This window comes from Narcine bancroftii, chromosome 13 (assembly GCF_036971445.1).
Source record: "Narcine bancroftii isolate sNarBan1 chromosome 13, sNarBan1.hap1, whole genome shotgun sequence".
NCBI lineage: Eukaryota > Metazoa > Chordata > Chondrichthyes > Torpediniformes > Narcinidae > Narcine > Narcine bancroftii.
In genome coordinates, this window is record NC_091481.1 from 9,936,598 (window position 1) to 9,956,300 (window position 19,703).

Genomic DNA, 19,703 nt, shown 5'->3' on the forward strand with positions numbered 1-19,703 from the left:
CTTACATATTTTTTACCTATTTATTTTCTTCAATTTTTTTTGCTGGTGGCTTGAATTCTCAATAACAGGGCTTTTACTGTACTAGGAAACCAAAGCCATTGCCTTTGACTCCCTGTCACAAATTCACTGATCCCACTCTCTTCTCTACCACTACACCAAAATGTCACCTCAACCCCACCGCCGTCACTGATCCTGCCTGGGAACCCAAGGTCCACACTTCTGCTGCTGTCGCCGATTCTTGACACCTCCCCACTGCTGTCACCGATCCTGCCTGGGAGCCCAAGGTCCCCACTTCTGCCCAGGAGGCCACTCTCCTTAATGACGTCAGGACAGTGGAGAACCAAACAGGGTTGGCGTCATGGGAGGGTGGGGGGGGACAGACATTTGCGGGCCTTGCCCCACCCACCCTGTTCAACACTGTCACCATCACCGTCAATCCCTGGCTAACATTTCCACATCCCCTCCTCCCTGTCCAACCCTGCCACCACCACCCCCCCCCCACCCCACCAGTCCAATGTTGCCGAAAATTCAGTGTCTCCCCCCCCCCCCCCCCCCCCCCCAAGCCCAACCTTGGTTACCCTAATGCCCTTCGATTAGATTTGTTCTGTCACTGACTATGGAACCATGTACAGTGAAGGGTATAGAAGAAATGGAAAGAGAGAGGGGAGGGAGTTACCTGAAACGAGGACAATTTCCCTATGCACTGCCTGACCCACCGACTTCCTCCAGTTGCTCACTGATGACTTGATATTCCAGCCTGCTTCTCTGAGCAGGCATCCAACCGTTCAGCACCCGTCTTCCCGGCTGGTTCTGAGCTCGGTTTTCACCAAATTGCCACTAACAGTGTGTCAGTGTTCCACGCGAGTACATCAGGTGAAAATCTCTTTTCAACTTCTGATGTCATGTTGCCACTGAAAAAATTTTCGGGAAACTGAGGATTTTAGTTAAGTGGTTTTCAGATAATTGAAAACGTACTGCACTTCATATTCAACTGCATATTTTGCCCATAAAATCCCTTCATACCATTCCCTACTCCATTCCCAATATCCCCCTTCCTGTCTTCAAATCTACCCCTCTCAAACTTTTGTTTCTCCTATTTTCCTCCTGTACAGACCCCACCCCCAGCCATCTTTTCAATTTTGTTACCTTACCCGAAACTCTGGGATTCTCATTCTAAATCAGACAGCATCCTATCCCCCAATTTCCATGGGACTCGTTGTCTTATTGGCAGTAATGGATTCCAATGTGCATCAATCTACAAAAGGTAAATGGTTTGTTTCTGGAAGTGTTCACTGTAAGATAAAGAGTAAAGAAGTGTAGTGTTCTTTCTCAATAGCTTTTGCAACAAGCTGAGAGCTAAAAGGGTAAAGGGTTGATATCCCTTACATAAGATAGTATCTCTTATAAGACAGTACTACCTCATTATTGCATTGAAACGTTGGCTTCTGTGCTCTGGAATGAGCTTTGACTCCATGACCCACTAATTCACAACCACAGGGTCGAGGACTCCAGTGAAACAGTCAATGACTACGTAAACTTCATCTCCATTGCTTTAACTTTAAAAATTTTGAAACAAGAACAAATATCAAAGCTCTATTTATTCCTGCTTCTGAAGGTACATTATAGCCTCACCTTGTGAAAATATCTCGATGGTTACCTGTGTTTTAAAGACCAAAGAGAGGTTTCTTGTGCTGAATTCTACTTTAAAATAAACTTTATCTAATTACAAAAAAGGAAGGTGGCATTTTTGTTGGCATGTTCACAGTTAGTGTTCTTATAACAGATTAAAAACTCAATAATCCATTACTGTATGTGTGTTATAATTAACATTAATATAAAAATAGGATGGCTAATAGGAGTGCTTTATCACAGATGACAGTCACCTCGCTGTTCATTATTACTGTTTACTGAGCTGATGGAAGTTGTGTAGCTGGCTGTCTTATCTGGAGTCATTCAAAATTGGTTTTCATTTTATTAGGCTATTCAAAAAGGAAACATGATTTTTTTTATTAATAATTACAAATAATTTTCCTTGTCATATAATGTGAAATGTAATAAATTAAAGCTGAAAATAATCCCTTGAGTGTTGAATTCTTCTCAGGACAGTTACCTTGGTTAATATTCTCTATCAGAATGAGGTTTCTTTATATTGAATCTCTTGACAGCAATCTGCCATTGTCTCCTGGAGTTAAAAAAATATTGGGAATGAAGTAAGAGAGGCAGTCATTTTTTTTTTATTAAAGAAGGAAAGTAATTTATTCTCATGATCTAAGCATCACTAACAAAGTCTGCTTTAATCGCCCAACACTGTTCATCGACTGCAATCGATTGGTGAGCATGCTCCCACTGTACAGAGAATTATCCACGATCTAGATCCACGAAAAGTTAAATGCAAATCAGAATGGCATCTGCTCAGAGCATAATTTCAGGTTGGTGGTGTTCTCGAGTATCTGGTGTTCTTGTATTTGGAAGCTGCAGATTTGGAAAATGCTGCTCAATAAGTATTGATATCTTTCTGCAATGTGTGCTTCAGAAAGTTCAAGTTTATTTATCATCCCCAATGAAACTTCATTCTCTGGTCTAAACATTCATAGAGACATAAATATTGTTGAATAAATTGTAGAGGCTCAGAGAGTTTGTATGAGGAATTCAGCAGTCGTTCAACAGAAGGAAGAAAGTGTTTCCCAGCCTGGTGGTTCTGGCTTTCTCGACAGGAGTAGCTGGACGATGCTGCATGCAGGATAGAGGTCCTAATGATTTTGCAAGCCATCTTCAGTCAATGATCCTGGTAGATCACATTGATGGAGGAGAGAGGTGATCCTCTCTGCTGTTCCTTATGGTCCTGTAGACTGTCCTCCCATCCAATGGTCTACAGCAACCAAACCGCACTGTGATGGATCCAGGCAGGATGCTCTCGATAGAGCTCTTGTAGAAGGTTGATAGGATAGTGGTGGCTGGTAGCTTTGACCGCCTCACTCTTCTCAGGAAGTGTAGTCGCTGTTGTGCCTTCCTGACAAGTGAGGAGATGTTCATAGTTCAATTTATTGTCATGTAATAAAGACAGTGAAATATTGCGCGGAATTTGTTTTCACCTGCCATAAGGCAGACAAATTCGCCAACGCCAGAAATTGCCTGAAGCGCCTCTTACAGTCAGAGGAAGAGAAGCAAAAGAGAGACCCCTCAGAGTCACTGAGTGTCAGTGGATTTGCCTCTAGTGCTCCTATAGCCTCCACAGCCACACAGAGTCCAGTCTAAACCATCAGCAGCCAAGCTCCAGACACAATCAGGAACCCTTCAGTGCCCTCAGCACCCTCTCGCATCCTAGTTCTGATACCTGATACCCCCCCATTACTCAGTCTTGAGCCAGTCTGCAGCCCGGTGTGGATCCTCGACCGCAGTCACCTGCTACCCGCAGCCTGTGTGGATTCGTCGCCATTTTAGGGCTGCTAGTCTTGTACCGCTCCAGCTTTCAACCGGGCCGGTTCACTGTGTTGTGTCGTTATGCAGCGATTTACTACCGTGTACACCACTCAATGTGCCGCCACAGTCTTGCTCTTAAGTTTTAAGAATAAATTGGATAAATACATGGATTGGAGAGGTCAGGAGGGTTATGGAACGGGCACAAGTCATTTGGACTAGTGGAATGATGTTTCGGCACTAGAAGGGTTGAATGGCCTGTTTTGTGTGCTGTAGTGTTCTATAGTTCATGAAATGTTTGAAATTATGTTTAAAATTTAACACTAAAAGAAAAATACAATAGACAAACAAATTTCATTGTGATAAGATTACCTGCTTTAAGCATGGTCACTTGTTGCCGCTGGGCATCTGTGGCACTTACACATGCACTCTCACACACAAAAACCCGCTAAATTTAAAAAGTTGAGAGTCCAGATTCTCAGGTGATCTGGATTTCTGGCATCGGAGTTTTTTACTTTTACGGTATTGAATTTTGCCAGGCTCTCATCTTGAAAATATATATACCCTACAGGGAGGCAGGATGTTGAACAGGCATGAAAACCCCAAGTGACACTAGAAAAGCAGGATTAAAATGACAGCCACTTTGATAGGTTTGTAATCTGACTTTGATGCATCAAGAAATTATCTTCATTGAGGACCTGCTGTTTTCTATCAGAAAGCAGAGGATTCAACTCAGGACATTGATTAATTTAATTCCCACAATTTACACAATCTCTTTTTAGAATGTCAATTTTTCTAGTCAGTCTCCAATTAACACTCTCTGTGAAGAATGTTATAATGGTGTGAGCCTGACTCTGGAAAGTAGAAAGTAAATTATCTCCACATCAGGAAAAAAAATCAAACGGATGTGTATATATTATTTTATTGAAATATTTTTGAAATAAATATCGTTGATTTTGTTGGGTAATAATGTGAGGATAAATACAAGTGCTGTCACTCACCAGCAATAAAGGGAATGCAATTTTATATATACAGTAAAACCCCTGTTATCTGGAATTCAAGCAGCTGACAAAAAAAACACTGAACATAAATGGATAAAAAGTATGGAAGTTTAAAATTGGTGTGCTTCACCATTCGTTCTCCATTCAAACAACAGTCTCAAGCAACCGGAAAATTCACTTATCAGGCAGCTACTTGATTCCCGTAGATGCCAGATACCAGAGGGTTTACTGTACTCTGTAAGGTGCCTATCTTTGATGGACACCATAACCTTCCTGGAGGCTGAGTTATTTGAGTAAGGAAAATGCAGGCTGCCAGTTTGGCTTGGTGGTACACACACTTAGTCCAGTTAGGGTGTTTGTTCTGCGTTTCCCATCCCACTAAAGAAGTATACTCGTGTAATCGTCAATACTGTATAATATTTGACCCCCCCCCCCCTTTTTTTAGTCCAAAAATTGGATGATTTTGTATGACCCGTGTAAAAGTCAACCCCCACCCCAATTTTTGGCCCTGGCCGTTTCCCCCCCCCCACTGGAGCTATCGACACCTGAAGCCCTGGACGCCCACCCATCCGAGCTCCCGATGCCCTGTCTGCGGACTTACCAAACAAGCTCATGATGCCTTAAATGACACAGGTACTTACCAAAGTCAAAAGTCTGACCCATGTAAAAGTCAACCTCCCCTTTTTTTTGGCCCGAAAAATTGGTCCAAAAAAAAAATTGACAATTACACAAATATATACGGTAACTTACTGTTGTATCCTTGGGATTTAGAGGGCAAAATGGATAGACGACATTCCATTCCTAATCACAGTAGACAAAGTCTCGTTTTAACAGCGAGGAGGGTATCAAATACATTGCAAATCAATGAATCCTTCTCTCACTCAGCATCCTAACAAACATGGACTTTCAAACGAAAAATGCTGGAAACTACCTCTGCTTTTTTTTTTCCATTGGATAAGAAAACTCTAGCTCATTTATTTTCATTCCCTTCTAGCTGAATGCACTGGTTGCCTATTTAAGATAAGTTAAATTACTACATATTTGGAATTTAACCTAGGGACTTCTTGTTGCTGGTACAAAACCCATCGAGAGATGCAAAATCTGACATTTAATACAAAAAGTCGAATAGATTGAAACACTGAAGTGCAAACCAAAAGATGCAATCAAAAAGAAGCTGGACTCCTCGCAAAGCCTGGCAGATTAGAATTTCTTGATAATTGTATTGAATTTATATGTTGTTACTGGAGCAGCAAATGCCATTCTTTTACATTGTTTTAATGTGACAATTCATTAAACACCAATAGTAAGTAAACCCCCGGCAACATTAATTCATGAAAATAACATACTAGCTTTGTTTAACTAGCATTTTATCACAGATGACAGTCGCTCTAGTGTTCATTATAATTGTTTACTGAGCTGATGGAAGGTACAAGGCTGTCATTTTATCTCCAGATGTCTGAAATTGCTTTTCATTTTACTGAAATCTCCAGAGTTCACATAGGTATTCAGAAATAAATTGCAGAAGGAATTTTCCCACAAAATTTTATGTAGTCATGGAAAAATAACTAATAGTTAATGAGCTCTTTTTAATTAAGGTGGTTGTGTCATCTCTAATTTACAGCAATTTAAGCAGTCAGACCCATTTTTGTGTCGACAGTCAATAAATTTACAGCAGGAATTCAATACAGCCATATTTCAGGAATTCAATATTCAACATGCTGAGCTCCCTGCTCCTCCTCCTCCCCCCCCCCCCACTAAATATTGATTGGCAGGGGGAAGTCTCCAGTCTTATCCCTCAATCTGCAACCCATCAGGTTGACCTTCCGCTCCCTTTTCAAGATCCGTCCCATTTTCCGATGTGTCACCACTCCCCTCAACAAGCTTTGTAGCCTCGTCCCTTCTCAACCATCCACAAAGTCACAGACTGCAGCCCCCTGGCACTGATTTACTCACTGCCCTCTGGCCAACATGTCTTGTGCACGGAAATTAAACAAGTTCAAACCAAAAAAAATATTTGTCCTCTCCCCTTTTATTATTTTATGGATGTAGAGCATCCATTTAAACATCACTAAATAAAATCTCAGTTTCTATCTCCAGTCAACAGAAACTGAAATGATCCTCTGTAGCCTGAGGACCAAGAATGAAGAACTACATTGTATCAGGTTTGAACTGTCTGAACTATTATGTCCAAACAGATATTATTTTCATTTTTTTAAATTTAGACATACAGCGCGATAACAGGCCACGAGCCTGTGTCACCCAATTGACCTACATCCCCAGTATTTGAACAAAGGAAGGAAACCGAAGCATCTGGAGGAAACCCACACAGACATGGGGAGAACATACAAACTCCTTACAGACAGTGCCAGACAGCCCTGGTTGCTGGCGCTGTATCAGTGTTGTCCTAACTGCTACAGTAACCGTGCCGCCCCTCTAGGCTAACCATTGCCCATCTCCAGCTAATGATTCTGAAATTATTGTGTTAGTAGCTGCACAGAGAAAGAGAACAGCTCAATAAGTCACAAACAGTCTCCTGGGGGGGTCAAGCGGATCCCTTCACCAAGAATGAAGAATGCAGAGGTAAAGGATGGGAGAGGTTGTAAAGGGGACCAGTGAAGGAATTGACCCAGAGAGCAGTGAAAGTTAACGAATAAAGGCAGTTGATAGAAAAGTGGAGTCGATCAGGTTTATGCAAGTACTGCTCTGAAAACCAAATTTCTCAGAATCATCGTTTTCAGAAGCATTTCCCCCTGTTCTTGCTGCTACCATTAGGAAAGAGGTTTCGGTTCAGTAACAGCTTCACCATCAGACTCCTCAATAAGGGACTTATTTAAGGGCCTTTACTTTTGCACTTCATTGATTCTTTTTTTCTCTCTCTGTATTGCACAATTTGCTTAATTTCTTTGTTTGTTTACATATGTACATTGAGTCAGTTTCCTTTTGCATTGCCAATAAGCCTTGCCCACAGGAAAAATATTAGAATTCTTCTGACAATAAATCAGAAATCCCAAATCTGCATTTAGTCAAAGGTTGCCTTGGTGTCAAGGGCAGTAATTCTCACCTCACCACTGGAAATCTGCCTCAATGTTAATGTTTTTATTTTTTTAATTTAGATGCACAGCATGGAACAGCCCTTCTGGCCCCTGAGCCCATGCTGCCCAATTAAATCCAATTAACTTACAACCCCCATAGGTTTTGAAGGGTGGGAGGAAACTGGAGCACCCAGAGGAAACCTATGCAGATATGGAGGATTGTGTGTGTCACATTATCCTACTGATGGGCACTTAGTTGGAAGTCACCTCACCTGCAAATCAAGCTCAAGCTCCACCTAGAGATTACTGAACACCTGACCACTTTAATCACCTGACCCATACCTGGGCTGGATCCTCCAGCCGATTGCACTATAAAACCTATCACGTGTGGACCATCTGCCTCTTTTTGATCCCCAATTACTGGCGCTGTAACAATGGTGAACTAACCGCTACGCTAACCATACCAATCTTGTTTAAAGTTTAATGTTGTTTAAAGAGCTGAACATACCTGGATGTTTCCTGGAAATCCAACGAGTTAACGTGATTTCCAGTGGGTGATGTCTTTTCTTACTCATTATTCCTTTCCCCAGCAACATCCCGCTCCCACCAGAAATGCTGCATTATATTATGGTATATTTTCTTCCATCATGTTCTTCATTATCTCTTGAAACAACCTTCCCTTGTACCCCACTAATCTTCCTCCATATCTAGGAGATGGCAGACATGTCCACCCCCACCCCTCACTCCCCCCCCCCCCCTCAGCGCCTCCACCACCAACCCGGTCATACAGGGAACACACACCTGCTTGATATGCTCGTCCTCCTTCCTCGTCCTAGCGTTTGCTCTTAATTATACAACGCCAAATACCACATGGTGGCCACCAAGGCCAGCTCTCGTGAGACTTTCTTGTCGCCGGAAATTGTGACACATTGGCCATCCCTGTCATAGGCACCCCTGCCTCCACCCCTCCCACTGAATCTCATCCTCCCAACAATTGTTTCTCAAGTTCAATGTGTAGAGGTTAAAATCTTGTATTTATTATTTATGGTTGTTTTATGACTTTCTCTTTAAGAAAGATGGTTGTTTTTGTAGTTACCATAGTTACGATTATGTCATATGTCGTAATATCCGAGCGGACAAGGAGCTTATTTTCATTCTTAGATTAACCATGGAAGGAGAGTAAGCTCACATGAGAAACCTTTTGAATTTATCATTATTATTTTAATTCATTTATATTTGTCTGAAGTTGAGTATCATTAACATCTACAATCTGCTTTATTTTACTCATCGTTATGAATTGCGAAGCTATGAAAATGTTTATTCGCTTTTATGAATGACAAATTAAAACTATTTACAGCTGCAATTACGAAGTTCGATTTATTTGGATAAATAAGATACAATTGGGAATATTGAGGCTTACTTCTCTTGGAAGGTGACATGTTTTGAGATTGAGAAATATTAGTGACACATAGTGTCACCTACACTATGTGTCCAACATACCCTCCACTTTTCAGCTAATCATGGGAGACTGCCAATCAAGGCTTTCTACTGTGCACACTTTGAAACTGTGCACAGAGAAAGTCTGTGGCTGAAGCACCTCAGTCAAAAATGGCACGAGCCAACCACAGGATCTCAGATCTGTCTTTCCTTTGAGGAATGCTTCAATTTCTAGCCAGGATATTTGCAAGGTTGAGCAAGATTTCACCAATCCTGACAAATATTAGCACGCCACAAATCTAATCACTCTGCCACCTGCACTTGTGGAATGTTTCATAGGCTTATTAAGCAGATAAATAAAAACAGATATTTGCAGTAGGTCCATGTGTTCAGAAATGAAAATAGAAACCATTGTGTTATGAGAGGAAACAAGATCAACGAGTCCAAAGAGCAACGAGACTCAACACAGGCTAATTAACAGTGATCTTGATGCACACACATAGGGAAGTCGCCACAGAGATAAATACACAGACAGTCAGACAGACAGACACACACACACACACAATACCATCGCATTGGTCGCAACAGTTACCCAATGTTCTCAACTCGCAAATACTCAAAATAGTTTTACAGTCAAGGAATACAGTACAGTGCCTACCACCCCTTGATACACTGCAGGCCTGGCCCTTTACTACATGAAACTAGTCTTACAATAATGGTGATCTCTTCATGTACCACACTACAGCTTCCCACCCTTTGTCAGTGCACAACTTACCAATGACTCTAGCATCACCCACGGTTTGCAAACTGGAGTGGAGCTAGGGTTCGTCCCAGGGGAAGAAAAGAGGCAGATGATAGGTTTTATAGTGCAATTGGCTGGAGGATCCAGCCCAGGTATGGGTCAGGTGATTAAAGTGGTCAGTGGTCAGGTGTGCACTAATCTCTAGGCAGAGCTTGAGCTTGATTTGCAGGTGAGGTGACTTCCAACTAAGTGCCCATTGGTAGGATAATGTGACAAATGCAATCCTCCATATTAAAACCAATTTAGGTGTAAAATATCTGACTGAGCCATACAGAAATCCAGGAGTAAATGTGGAAACTTCCAAAGAGGAACATCAAACATCATGGATCAGTTATGCTGAATAGATTGTTTCTTTGCTTTAAATTCTGTTGAACAATACAGATTGAAAGAATATAATATATGTAAATTAATTTCAGTATCCTGGTGAAGAGAGTGGGCTTTTTCCACATATTAAATGTTCCAAGTATTAGTTCTGTCACCAGATGAATGGAATAGGATTTTGCCAAACCTTCCAAAAGTGTTGTTTGAGGTTGTTTGCTATTTGATAATACAATTGGTTATAAATATTCCCATCAGCACCATTTGTCACTCTTGTGACTGCTTTCGATTTGTGTACAATCAGTATTGTTTTATTTGAGTGATGTTCTTTATCCTTCACAGTATTATCAGTTCAGTGTGGCCAGATCCTGCCAGCAGCGTCTTGGTGTAAAACAACTTAATTGAGCTCATCTCCAAAGCAATCAACTAGATTAGATGTTCCTATTTGTATCTTGTACAAAATTGTATTTCTCAAGATTGTGTAATTCTGGTATACATCATGCACCAGTGTAAACATTAGGTACTTTTTGAAAGTATGCTTTTCATCTGACAACAAGCTAACTAAGACCAGACCAGACCACTTTAACTAATTGAGTTCACCAGCCAAGTGGTTTGGTATTTCAAGAGCAAAGGAATACAATCAAGAAGGCAACGCAAGGCAAGATGAAAAATTGGATCCTACAACAAAGTGTCTTCTTCTCTAATTACATTTTTTCCATCTTGTTCCTTCATCTAAATCAGCCATTCCCAACCTTTTGTTGGCTAAGGCCTCCTTAGGACTCTGCTCAAAGTTTATGTGCTCTCTTCCCTGTGAAGCCGTCACATTTGTTGGTTTCTTCCGTACTTCTCTTGCACTGAATGCATAAAAAACATTCTATGATTTCAGTCCGTCCCCCCACCCCCTTAAATATGCTGTGGCCCCCAGGGAGCCATACAAGTCCAGTTGAGAATGGGTCAGGTCTCCTTTGACAACTTTAATTTTCTGCCACCTCCTCTGATCTCTTCAAATAAAAGCTATTGCCACAGTTATGCTACTTGCCTCCTTGAACTGCTGCCCTTTGTTGGCATATCAATGAAAAAAGACATGGTCACCCTCGGGAGGAAGTTGGTTAAAAGCATTTGTCTAAAATGAAGGGATGAATTCTTTGACATTATACTTGAATAAAATAATGCATTGCAACATCAATGCCAAAAGAAGTTTCACCATCAATGGGCTATTTGTATTTTTTTTATATTTAAATCGAACGATTTTAAAGGAATGTAATTTCTCAGGGAATTTAACTTTAAAGAAGCATTTTGCCTGGTAATCGGAGGTCCAGTAGAAGATAGAAATGTATCGCATAACCCTTCAGCCTATATCTGTGCAACCCAGAATGCCAATTTAAACTGCATATTTCCCCATACATAATCAATATTCCCCTCCCAACCCCCCGCAGTTCTCCACTGCCACATATCTGTCCAAATCCATCCGACACATTGCTATCATTATCAGTTTCCATCGCTTTCCTTGGCAACATGTTCCAGGCTCCTATCGCTTTTATGTAAAAATAAGAATTTATTGTCATGTGTATGTCACGAAATTTTGTGGTTTTGCACAGCATCCCAGAGCAAATATTGCTCTAAATTATAGTTCATAAATAAATAAATAGTGCAAGAAGAAAGGATAAAGTGAGATAGTGTCTGTAGTTCATTGTCCATTCAGAAATCTGATGGCAGAGGGGAAAAAGTTGTCCTTGTGCCACTGAATGTCTTCAGTCTCCTGTACCTCCTCCCTGATGGCAGTAGTGTGATATACCAAATCTCCTCAAACTGACCTTGTGAATCTCCTTTAAATTGTCCGCATCACTTTAAAATGGTGAATTCTCGTATTTGACATTTCTATCTTGGGGATAAAAAAGACTCTGACCATCTCCCCTATCTATGCTTAAATCAGGTCCCTGCTCAGCCTTCAACACTCCTGATAAAACAGTCCAAGTTTCGATTGTTTTATATATGAACTATTGAAGTGTGTACAAATACAGTTGCTGGCCATCACAGATGGAATTCATTGTTTCAATATTTAGCATGTTATTATCAATTTCTAATATACCACTTTGTATAGTCATCATAGTTTAAATTTGTTCTGAGTGTCCTGAGTAATTGTGTCCTTTGTTCCTGCCCCACAGCACTTCCTTCAGGGCAAGATGTCCATGTAAACATGGATATTCCCCCAGTGTCTGAGCAGATTATGGAGACTCTCAATGATCTTGCAAAGGCGTTTCAAGAAATGGCTGACCGGTGTTTGCTTGTGATTCACTTGGAAGTTAGGTACAGTAAATAGTACGGTTTGCCAATCCCATTGACCCTTTCACAGCTATTTTTCCCCAAATTATACATTGTCATTGCTTTTCAAAGAGTATTTGTTCTCTGAAGCATTTGCACAGAGAAATATTATTGGTTCATCACGGTTTCTGGTAATTTATGCCACAGAAATAAAACCTTTTGAATAAGTGATTCTCCTTGACTTCATTACTGAAATCAAAGATGCTTCATTGTATTACTGATATACAGATCATGCTCTTTTATTGTCTTTGTTAACAGTTTTCTTCTGATGTCAGCATCCACACCCTCATGCTATTTCTAGTCCAACTAATGAGAAGCTGGGCGACTCAGTGTGTCAGGCAGCATCATGGAGAGAAATAGCCAATGTTTGGGACCTGTTTCCAATTCCAGCATCTGCAGTTCTTTTATTGTATAGTCCAAATGGCTGCATTTTAGTTTAGGTGCGCACTTGTTAACCCAATAGAATTAAGGGCAAAATTACTGACAAATTAACTCTGGATCAGGTAGCAAAAAGAAACTTTGTCCGAAGAATAACTAATATCTCAATTTTAGAATTCTGAGGCAATCAAGCCAATGAACATTTGAGGAATGAGCTTTGGTGAAACAGAAGAATCTTTCTTGTTTGTGATTTTATATCGTGCCTTTACATTATTTAACTTTGAAAATGTTTAGAAATTAGATTGTGCTCATTGAATATTTAGATAATTGATAATTGTCTAGAGTACAGATGCTGGAGCTGAACAAGCTGAGTCAATATATACATAAAACAAAATTAAAAAGAGATAATGCACAGATAGATAATAAACATCCACAGTTACCATAATGCAGAGACGAGTAGTAACTCCAATTAAAAGTCAACCAAAAAAAAAAGGAAAATCTTTGCTTCAACAAAACATTATTGTGATTTACATGCTTTAAGAAGTATTAAAAACTGACCTGACAATTCTACACACGTCGCCATTGGCATGAATGCAACAGCAATGCCATTTCAGTGTAGCTTTACGAAAAAATAGATAAGTAAGGTTGAAAGAATTTCCATTACAATCTCAGGCATCCATGAAGATGTGTTGAAATACGAAGGAAACACAATAAATATGGCATTTTGGGTGGGTAAGAGTGGTCATGGATGTTACAAAGGAGACAAATCCTCCCTGACCATAGCGCCTGCTAATTGTGCCAAGTCCTCATCATCTGTAGCCGCAATGGGATCATTCCCAAAACCTCCAAACTCAATGGAGGGCTACCATATCACCACCACCATATCACCATATACAGCACAGAACAGGCCAGTTTGGCCCTACGAATCCATCCCGGAACAAATCCCCACCCTCCTCGTCCCACTGACCAGCACCTGGTCCATACCCCTCCAATGCTCTCCCCTCCATGTAATTATCCAGTCTTTCCTTAAATGTAAATAACCTCCTTGCTTCAACCACCTCTGCTGGAAGCTTATTCCACATCCCAACCACCCTTTGTGTGAAGAAATTTCCCCTCATAATTTTCCCCCTGCAATCTCAAACCATGGCCTCTGGTTTGAATATCCCCCACTCTTTAAGCAACAATGTTTTATAGAACTAATTGAATAAGAACATTAAATCTACCAGAATCACTATTTTCAGTGTACCTGATTGAACTATATGTTAAAATCAGTCATGAACCTTTGATCTAATTTCTATGTCAAGATTGGGCAATACAAATAACATTGGCTTCGGTTGAATCATTGCCAGAAATAGCCCCGTCTTTATGGCTGCTACTACCCTGAAAAACATGCTGGTATTGCAACACTTGCCTATAACTGTTTGATCTGTGCTAGTTGCATTGAAAAAGAACGAGGCAATGGGATCAAAGAACAATCTACTGGAGGAACTCAGTGGTCAAGTACCATCAATAGGAGAAAAATAACGGTCAGTGTTTTGGGTCAGTACCCTTCATAAATGATGTTGATGAAGGATTCCAACCCAAAACATCAATGAATCTTTTTCTCCCACTGATGCTGCTCGACCCCCTGAGTTGCTCCAACAGATGGTTTCTTGCCTCAAATTCCTGTCTCCAGAGAAAATGGGAATTTTGAGTTGTCCAATTTCTTGGCTATGACTGTTTTTGGGAGCACTTCCACTTAATGTCAAAGTAGAAGTACGAAATGCAAAGGCCAGTCTCTGAAATGGGACAGAATCTCTTTGCATCATTTTTCTTCCTTCTATATATTCCAATTGTTCACACTGAATTGTTTAGAATACAACCGGCACAGCTTTTTCCAAATAAAAATCAAAAGAGTACAAGTCTCTTAAATTTGTTGAAGAGCATTAGAATTTGCCAATAGATCAGTCAGTATCTGATGGACACCTAGAAATCTCTTCCCAGAGGCTTCCAATGTAATGTAACAATGCTGATTTTGATACTTCCGTCATATGAGTTGGATGTTGTGGGGCACAGAGGATCTCTTCTATAGTCTTGTTTTGTTTCTTTTTCCAGAGCCCCTTGGATTAATATTTGTAATTAATTTCTGAAAAGAATCACTACCTGTAGGCTGACCTTTCCAATCCCTCCTTTCCCTCTATTTACCACCCTCGCCCTAATTATCCATCCCCCAGAGTCTGATTGTGATGTCATTGGACATCAGGAGGAAGAAACTCAGTCTTTTTTTTAAACCATGGGTAGTCATTGCCTGCCCTGCATGTGACAGAAATATGACAGTTATAGTCTATATGCAGTAAAGCCCCCCCCAGTATCCAGCACCTTTAGGGATTGGTAGATGCCGGATAAGTGAATGTGCCAGTTGCTTGAGATTGTGTGTTGCGTGAATTGGCGAACTGACTACTAGGGTGCGCCGATTTTAACCTCCCGTATTTTTTACTTACTTATTTTCTGCAATTTTTTTTTTTTGCAAGTTGTTTGAGCCTGCCCGTTGCTTGAATTTCGTATAACAGGGATTTTACTGTACCTATTCTTTATTCTGTTATAAATATAGACAAAAAAAAATTATTATTTTTAACTCTTTCTTTAATGGAAATGTTTGCCATCATGCATGCTACTATTTGTAAAATCTCAGCTTAAGTGCAATAATTAACATTCTCACTGTTGATTAATTGGACATATTCTAACTAAGACTTTATGACCCTATTTTAATTAGGTTAAACCTGGGAAGTGAGAATAAAAGGCAAAGATCTGTGTGAATTTTACACTATCCATTTACATAATTCCTCAATGCAGTAGTTTTCCTTTTATTCAGCTTAGCAATTTGAAGATCCACTCCAGCTATGGAGATTTTATACTATCATCCTTTATTTCCCTCAGAGTTCACTGCTTTCACTATCTAATCCCACTGGCCAAACAAGGCAACTATGCCATCGTGGCAAATGCAGAGAGCATGGATTATGACCCCCTGGTGGTGCGGCTGAACAAAGACATCAGCGCCATCGAGGAAGCTTTGAGTGGCAGCTTGCAGCAACACAAATTCCAATATATTTTTGAAGGTAAATGACTTGAAACTTAATCAATATGACTGCATGCAATTGTACCAAGGATTCTTTCAGATCATTCATTTTCAACCATTAATACAGAAAAAAATCAATAGTTAAAATCACTGTAGGGTCCACAAAAGATTTATTGACATCAGCTCACAAACTTCTATTACTGAATTACAGTCATGTACAAATTTACTGACAGACAAGCGTAATTATGAGCTAAATTGATGCAGTGTCTCCCAGTTGGTTGCTCATCTCATTTGCATTGTCTCTCTTTTCCTCCCCAACAATTTCTTTGAGGGAAAGTTTGGGAGCTGTGACATTCTGAAAACAATTTCTCTACACAATATTAACAGGGACATGTACAAGGACAAGAACATTAACCATAGTGCAACATGGAATTTCATTTTTTGAAAAAAGAGCAATATGTTATAGCAGGAAGTAAAGGTTGTGGTAATGAATGCTTTGCACCTTCTCTTGACCCCAGAGTGTTTTATGCTTTATGAATACTGTGAAATCCAGTCACTGGTGGAATGTAGCATGACAGCTAATGTGAGATTAGAGAACAGATCATCCACTTTTAGTTATGTTCATTGTGAACTAAACATTTTGCTGTTCCTTGTTGCCCTAACTCTGAGAGCATGTCCCTATGTCCCCTGCCTAGCCCGTTCATCCTGAATTATTGAGCTACCTTCCTGCATTGTTTCTCAGCATAGCTCTGGCATTGAATTCTTGAAACACCCTGCCTGTCCACTCAGGTTATTCAAATAAGCTAATCCCTCAATTTCTGGCTGGATCAATACCTCAGCAAGTGTTGACCTGGAGTCATGTGTGGAAGCACTGCATATACCCAGAATGTTTAATGTGCTACCTTTTGAAGAATAAAACTAACAAAAAAATGTAAAATCATATTCTGTGGTATTTTTTATGTTATGCAGTTGTACAGATCACCCTCATTTATATGAATTTGTCATTAATATCGGACCAAAGTCAGAGCTTAACCTGTCATCAATTTTATCATAACAGACTCATCCATTTATTTTACAAAGCAACTAGATTATTTCATAAGGATGCATTACTAGATGACAGACTCCCGTCGAGAAAACACTCAGGGCATTAGGAAGAATTCATTGAAAATTAGAATGGTTCCAAGACTTAGATCTCAGTGAGTTTTAAGAATCACATTAAGAAACTTATACTTCTTAGAAAAGTAGTAACAGAATGTATGAGAAAGATTGGGACATACATAATTCTTTCAATTGGGGAGGAGAAGTCAAACCTGTTATTATCAAATCAAGGAAAATGAACCAAGTGCCTTGATAAAAATTTTGGAAAATTTAAGGTTGAAAAAGGGTGTGGTCTAGTTTTTCATATTTAATGGCTGTGACATTATAAACAGAGCCTCATTGGCCAGTGATCCTCATATGTTTGGCTGCAGTGTATTTTTGGATTATGGAGGGGAAAAATACTGTTTGCAATTGTTCTGCAATGAAAGATCAGAGTGAGGAAATATTGATCAGGGTATTAGAGAGGTGCGTGAGGGTATGCCCCTGACAATGGGGAAGAAGGGAGATCATTGCTGCAGGCTTCAACGATAAGCCAAGGTAAACATTTATATCCCCTTAGTTGTTTTGTGTGCAGATGCTGGTGAATAATAAATTCAGGTCTGAATATTGACGCTCTCAGAGTCAAACAGCATGGAAACAGGCCCTTCAACCCAACTTGCCCATGCTGACCAAAATGTCCCACCCACACTAGCCCCACCTGCCTGCATTTGGCCCATATCATAGTAAATCTATTCTACCCATGTATCTGTCCACTTTATTTCTTAAATATTGTAATAAAACTTGCCTCAACCTCCTTTTCTGGCAGCCCATTCACCATCCTCTGGTTAAAAAAAAGTTACCCCTCAGGATTTCTGTTAAACCTGTCCCCCATCACCTTACACTTGTGTCCTCTGGTTTCTGATTCCAACTTCTGTACTCAAATATACTGACTGATGAAGATTAATGTGCCAAAAGCCTTTTTGACCCCCATCTACCTATGATGAAACTTTCCAAGGTTCTATTTATCTGTACTCTTAGGTCCCTCTGCTCTACAACACTGAATAGGTCATCCCCATGTTAACCTCCCAGACTGCAACACCTCACATTTCTCTGTACTGCAGGTTAGCGTAGGGAGGCACAGTTAGCACAAAGCTATTACAGCGCCAGCAACCTGGGTTTGAATCCAGCGCTACCATTTCACTGCCCACTGCCCAACCAATTAAGGCACCACTGCAATCCTTGGCAACTATTTTCACTTCCACAACACCAGACACTTTAGTGTCATCCGCAAAATTGCTGATCACGTCATGCATTTTTTACATCAAAATCATTGATTTAGATGACAAACAGCAATGAGCCCAGCACTGAATTCTGTAGCACACCACTAGTGTTTGAATAAATTAAATCATATGAAAGAATGACAAGCTAAACCTGGCACCAAAGGACCCCCTGCACTCAAAGACAAATCCCTATTTGAAATGACTGCTGCAGGAATGGAGGAATGACAACTTTATTTAAAGATTACCATGAGGGAGAATGGGATTATGGTGCACATTGAGAGGATGAAAAGAAACTGTAGATACCGACGAATCCTTCAGTGATATATATCTTGACCTCAATGGCCATGCATAATTCTGATGGCCTTAATACAATGAAAAAATATGTATTTTTCCTTCTAATTTGAATAGTTTTTGAATATTGATTAGATTCCTCCATTTTAATGGGACAATTGTATGAATGCCCAATTAAATGGTGGGATCCAATCAATATTATCAGTGTTTATTTTAGAAAGGATCTAACTTTTGTTTCTGCCTTAAATCTAGGTCTGGGTCACCTCATTTCCAGCATTTTGATCAATGGTGCACAGTATTTCAAGAGGATCAGTGAATCAGGGATCAAGAAAATGTGCAGAAACATATTTGTATTGCAGCAGAACCTGACGAACATCACCATGTCTCGAGAGGCAGACCTAGACTTTGCAAGGTTAGTAATAGGAGAAGCTGACAACTGCTGCATGAAGAACAATGAAAGGCAATCATGATGTGTCATTTTCTACCTTTCACTGTCGAACACCTTTAGGTAAGGGGGGAAAAAATAAATGCCAACTGTCTTTGTTGCTGAGTAGAGCTGCTAAATACATACAAAAAAAACTGACAGCCTTACCAGAAATAGCAGATACAAGCTGGTCTTTTTATCATGAAAATCAAAAGCTTAAAGCTAAGGGGTCATAAACACAATGTAGCCAATAATAAATCCAATAATGAATTCAAGAAATACTTCTTTTGTCAGAAATTGATAAATATGTGGAATTTACTACTCCATGGAGTCATGGATGGAATTCACATTTAACAGGAAACTGCTATAATACGATGGAAAATGAATTCATGGAATGCATTTGAGGCACACTATTCTAGATCCATCTGTTAAGGAACAAACGTGGGAAAGGGCTATTCTGGATCTTGTTTTGTGGGTGAGAAGGGTTGATAGATTTTTCGATCGACAATACATTGTGACAGCACATGGTGGGGGGGGCATAATTGTCGTAATTGCTAATTACTTAGTTAGCATCTTCCACCACAGGTGTTCTCAATTGTTATCACATCATTAAGTTTTATTCATTTTTCGGTTGTGAGCAATGCTCAGTAATGTTCCAATCCAACTTTCTGCTGTCCATTCTGGTGAAGACCTGTCCACACCGTCAATAAGTAGAACAAACAGTGAAGATGAAGGAATACAGATATGCTTCCAAGTAAAGAAAGGTGTGTGACTGGAAGAAAATTTGAAAATATATATGCTCAATATTTTAAAAGACTTTGCTGAAATTTTTAATTATCTTCCTGAACGATCTCAGTCTCTGTGAGGAG

At 40.0% G+C, this 19,703-nt stretch overlaps 1 protein-coding gene across 1 annotated transcript in view; it reads left to right on the top strand.

Moving 5' to 3' along the window:
- exoc4 (exocyst complex component 4) overlaps positions 1-19,703 on the top strand; it is a 325,936-nt gene that overhangs the window by 293,572 nt on the left and 12,661 nt on the right. The window contains exons 14-16 of the mRNA XM_069907797.1: positions 12,173-12,314; positions 15,624-15,802; positions 18,663-18,822. Coding sequence (XP_069763898.1) covers positions 12,173-12,314; positions 15,624-15,802; positions 18,663-18,822 — 481 coding nt within the window. The remainder of the gene's footprint in view (positions 1-12,172; positions 12,315-15,623; positions 15,803-18,662; positions 18,823-19,703) is intronic.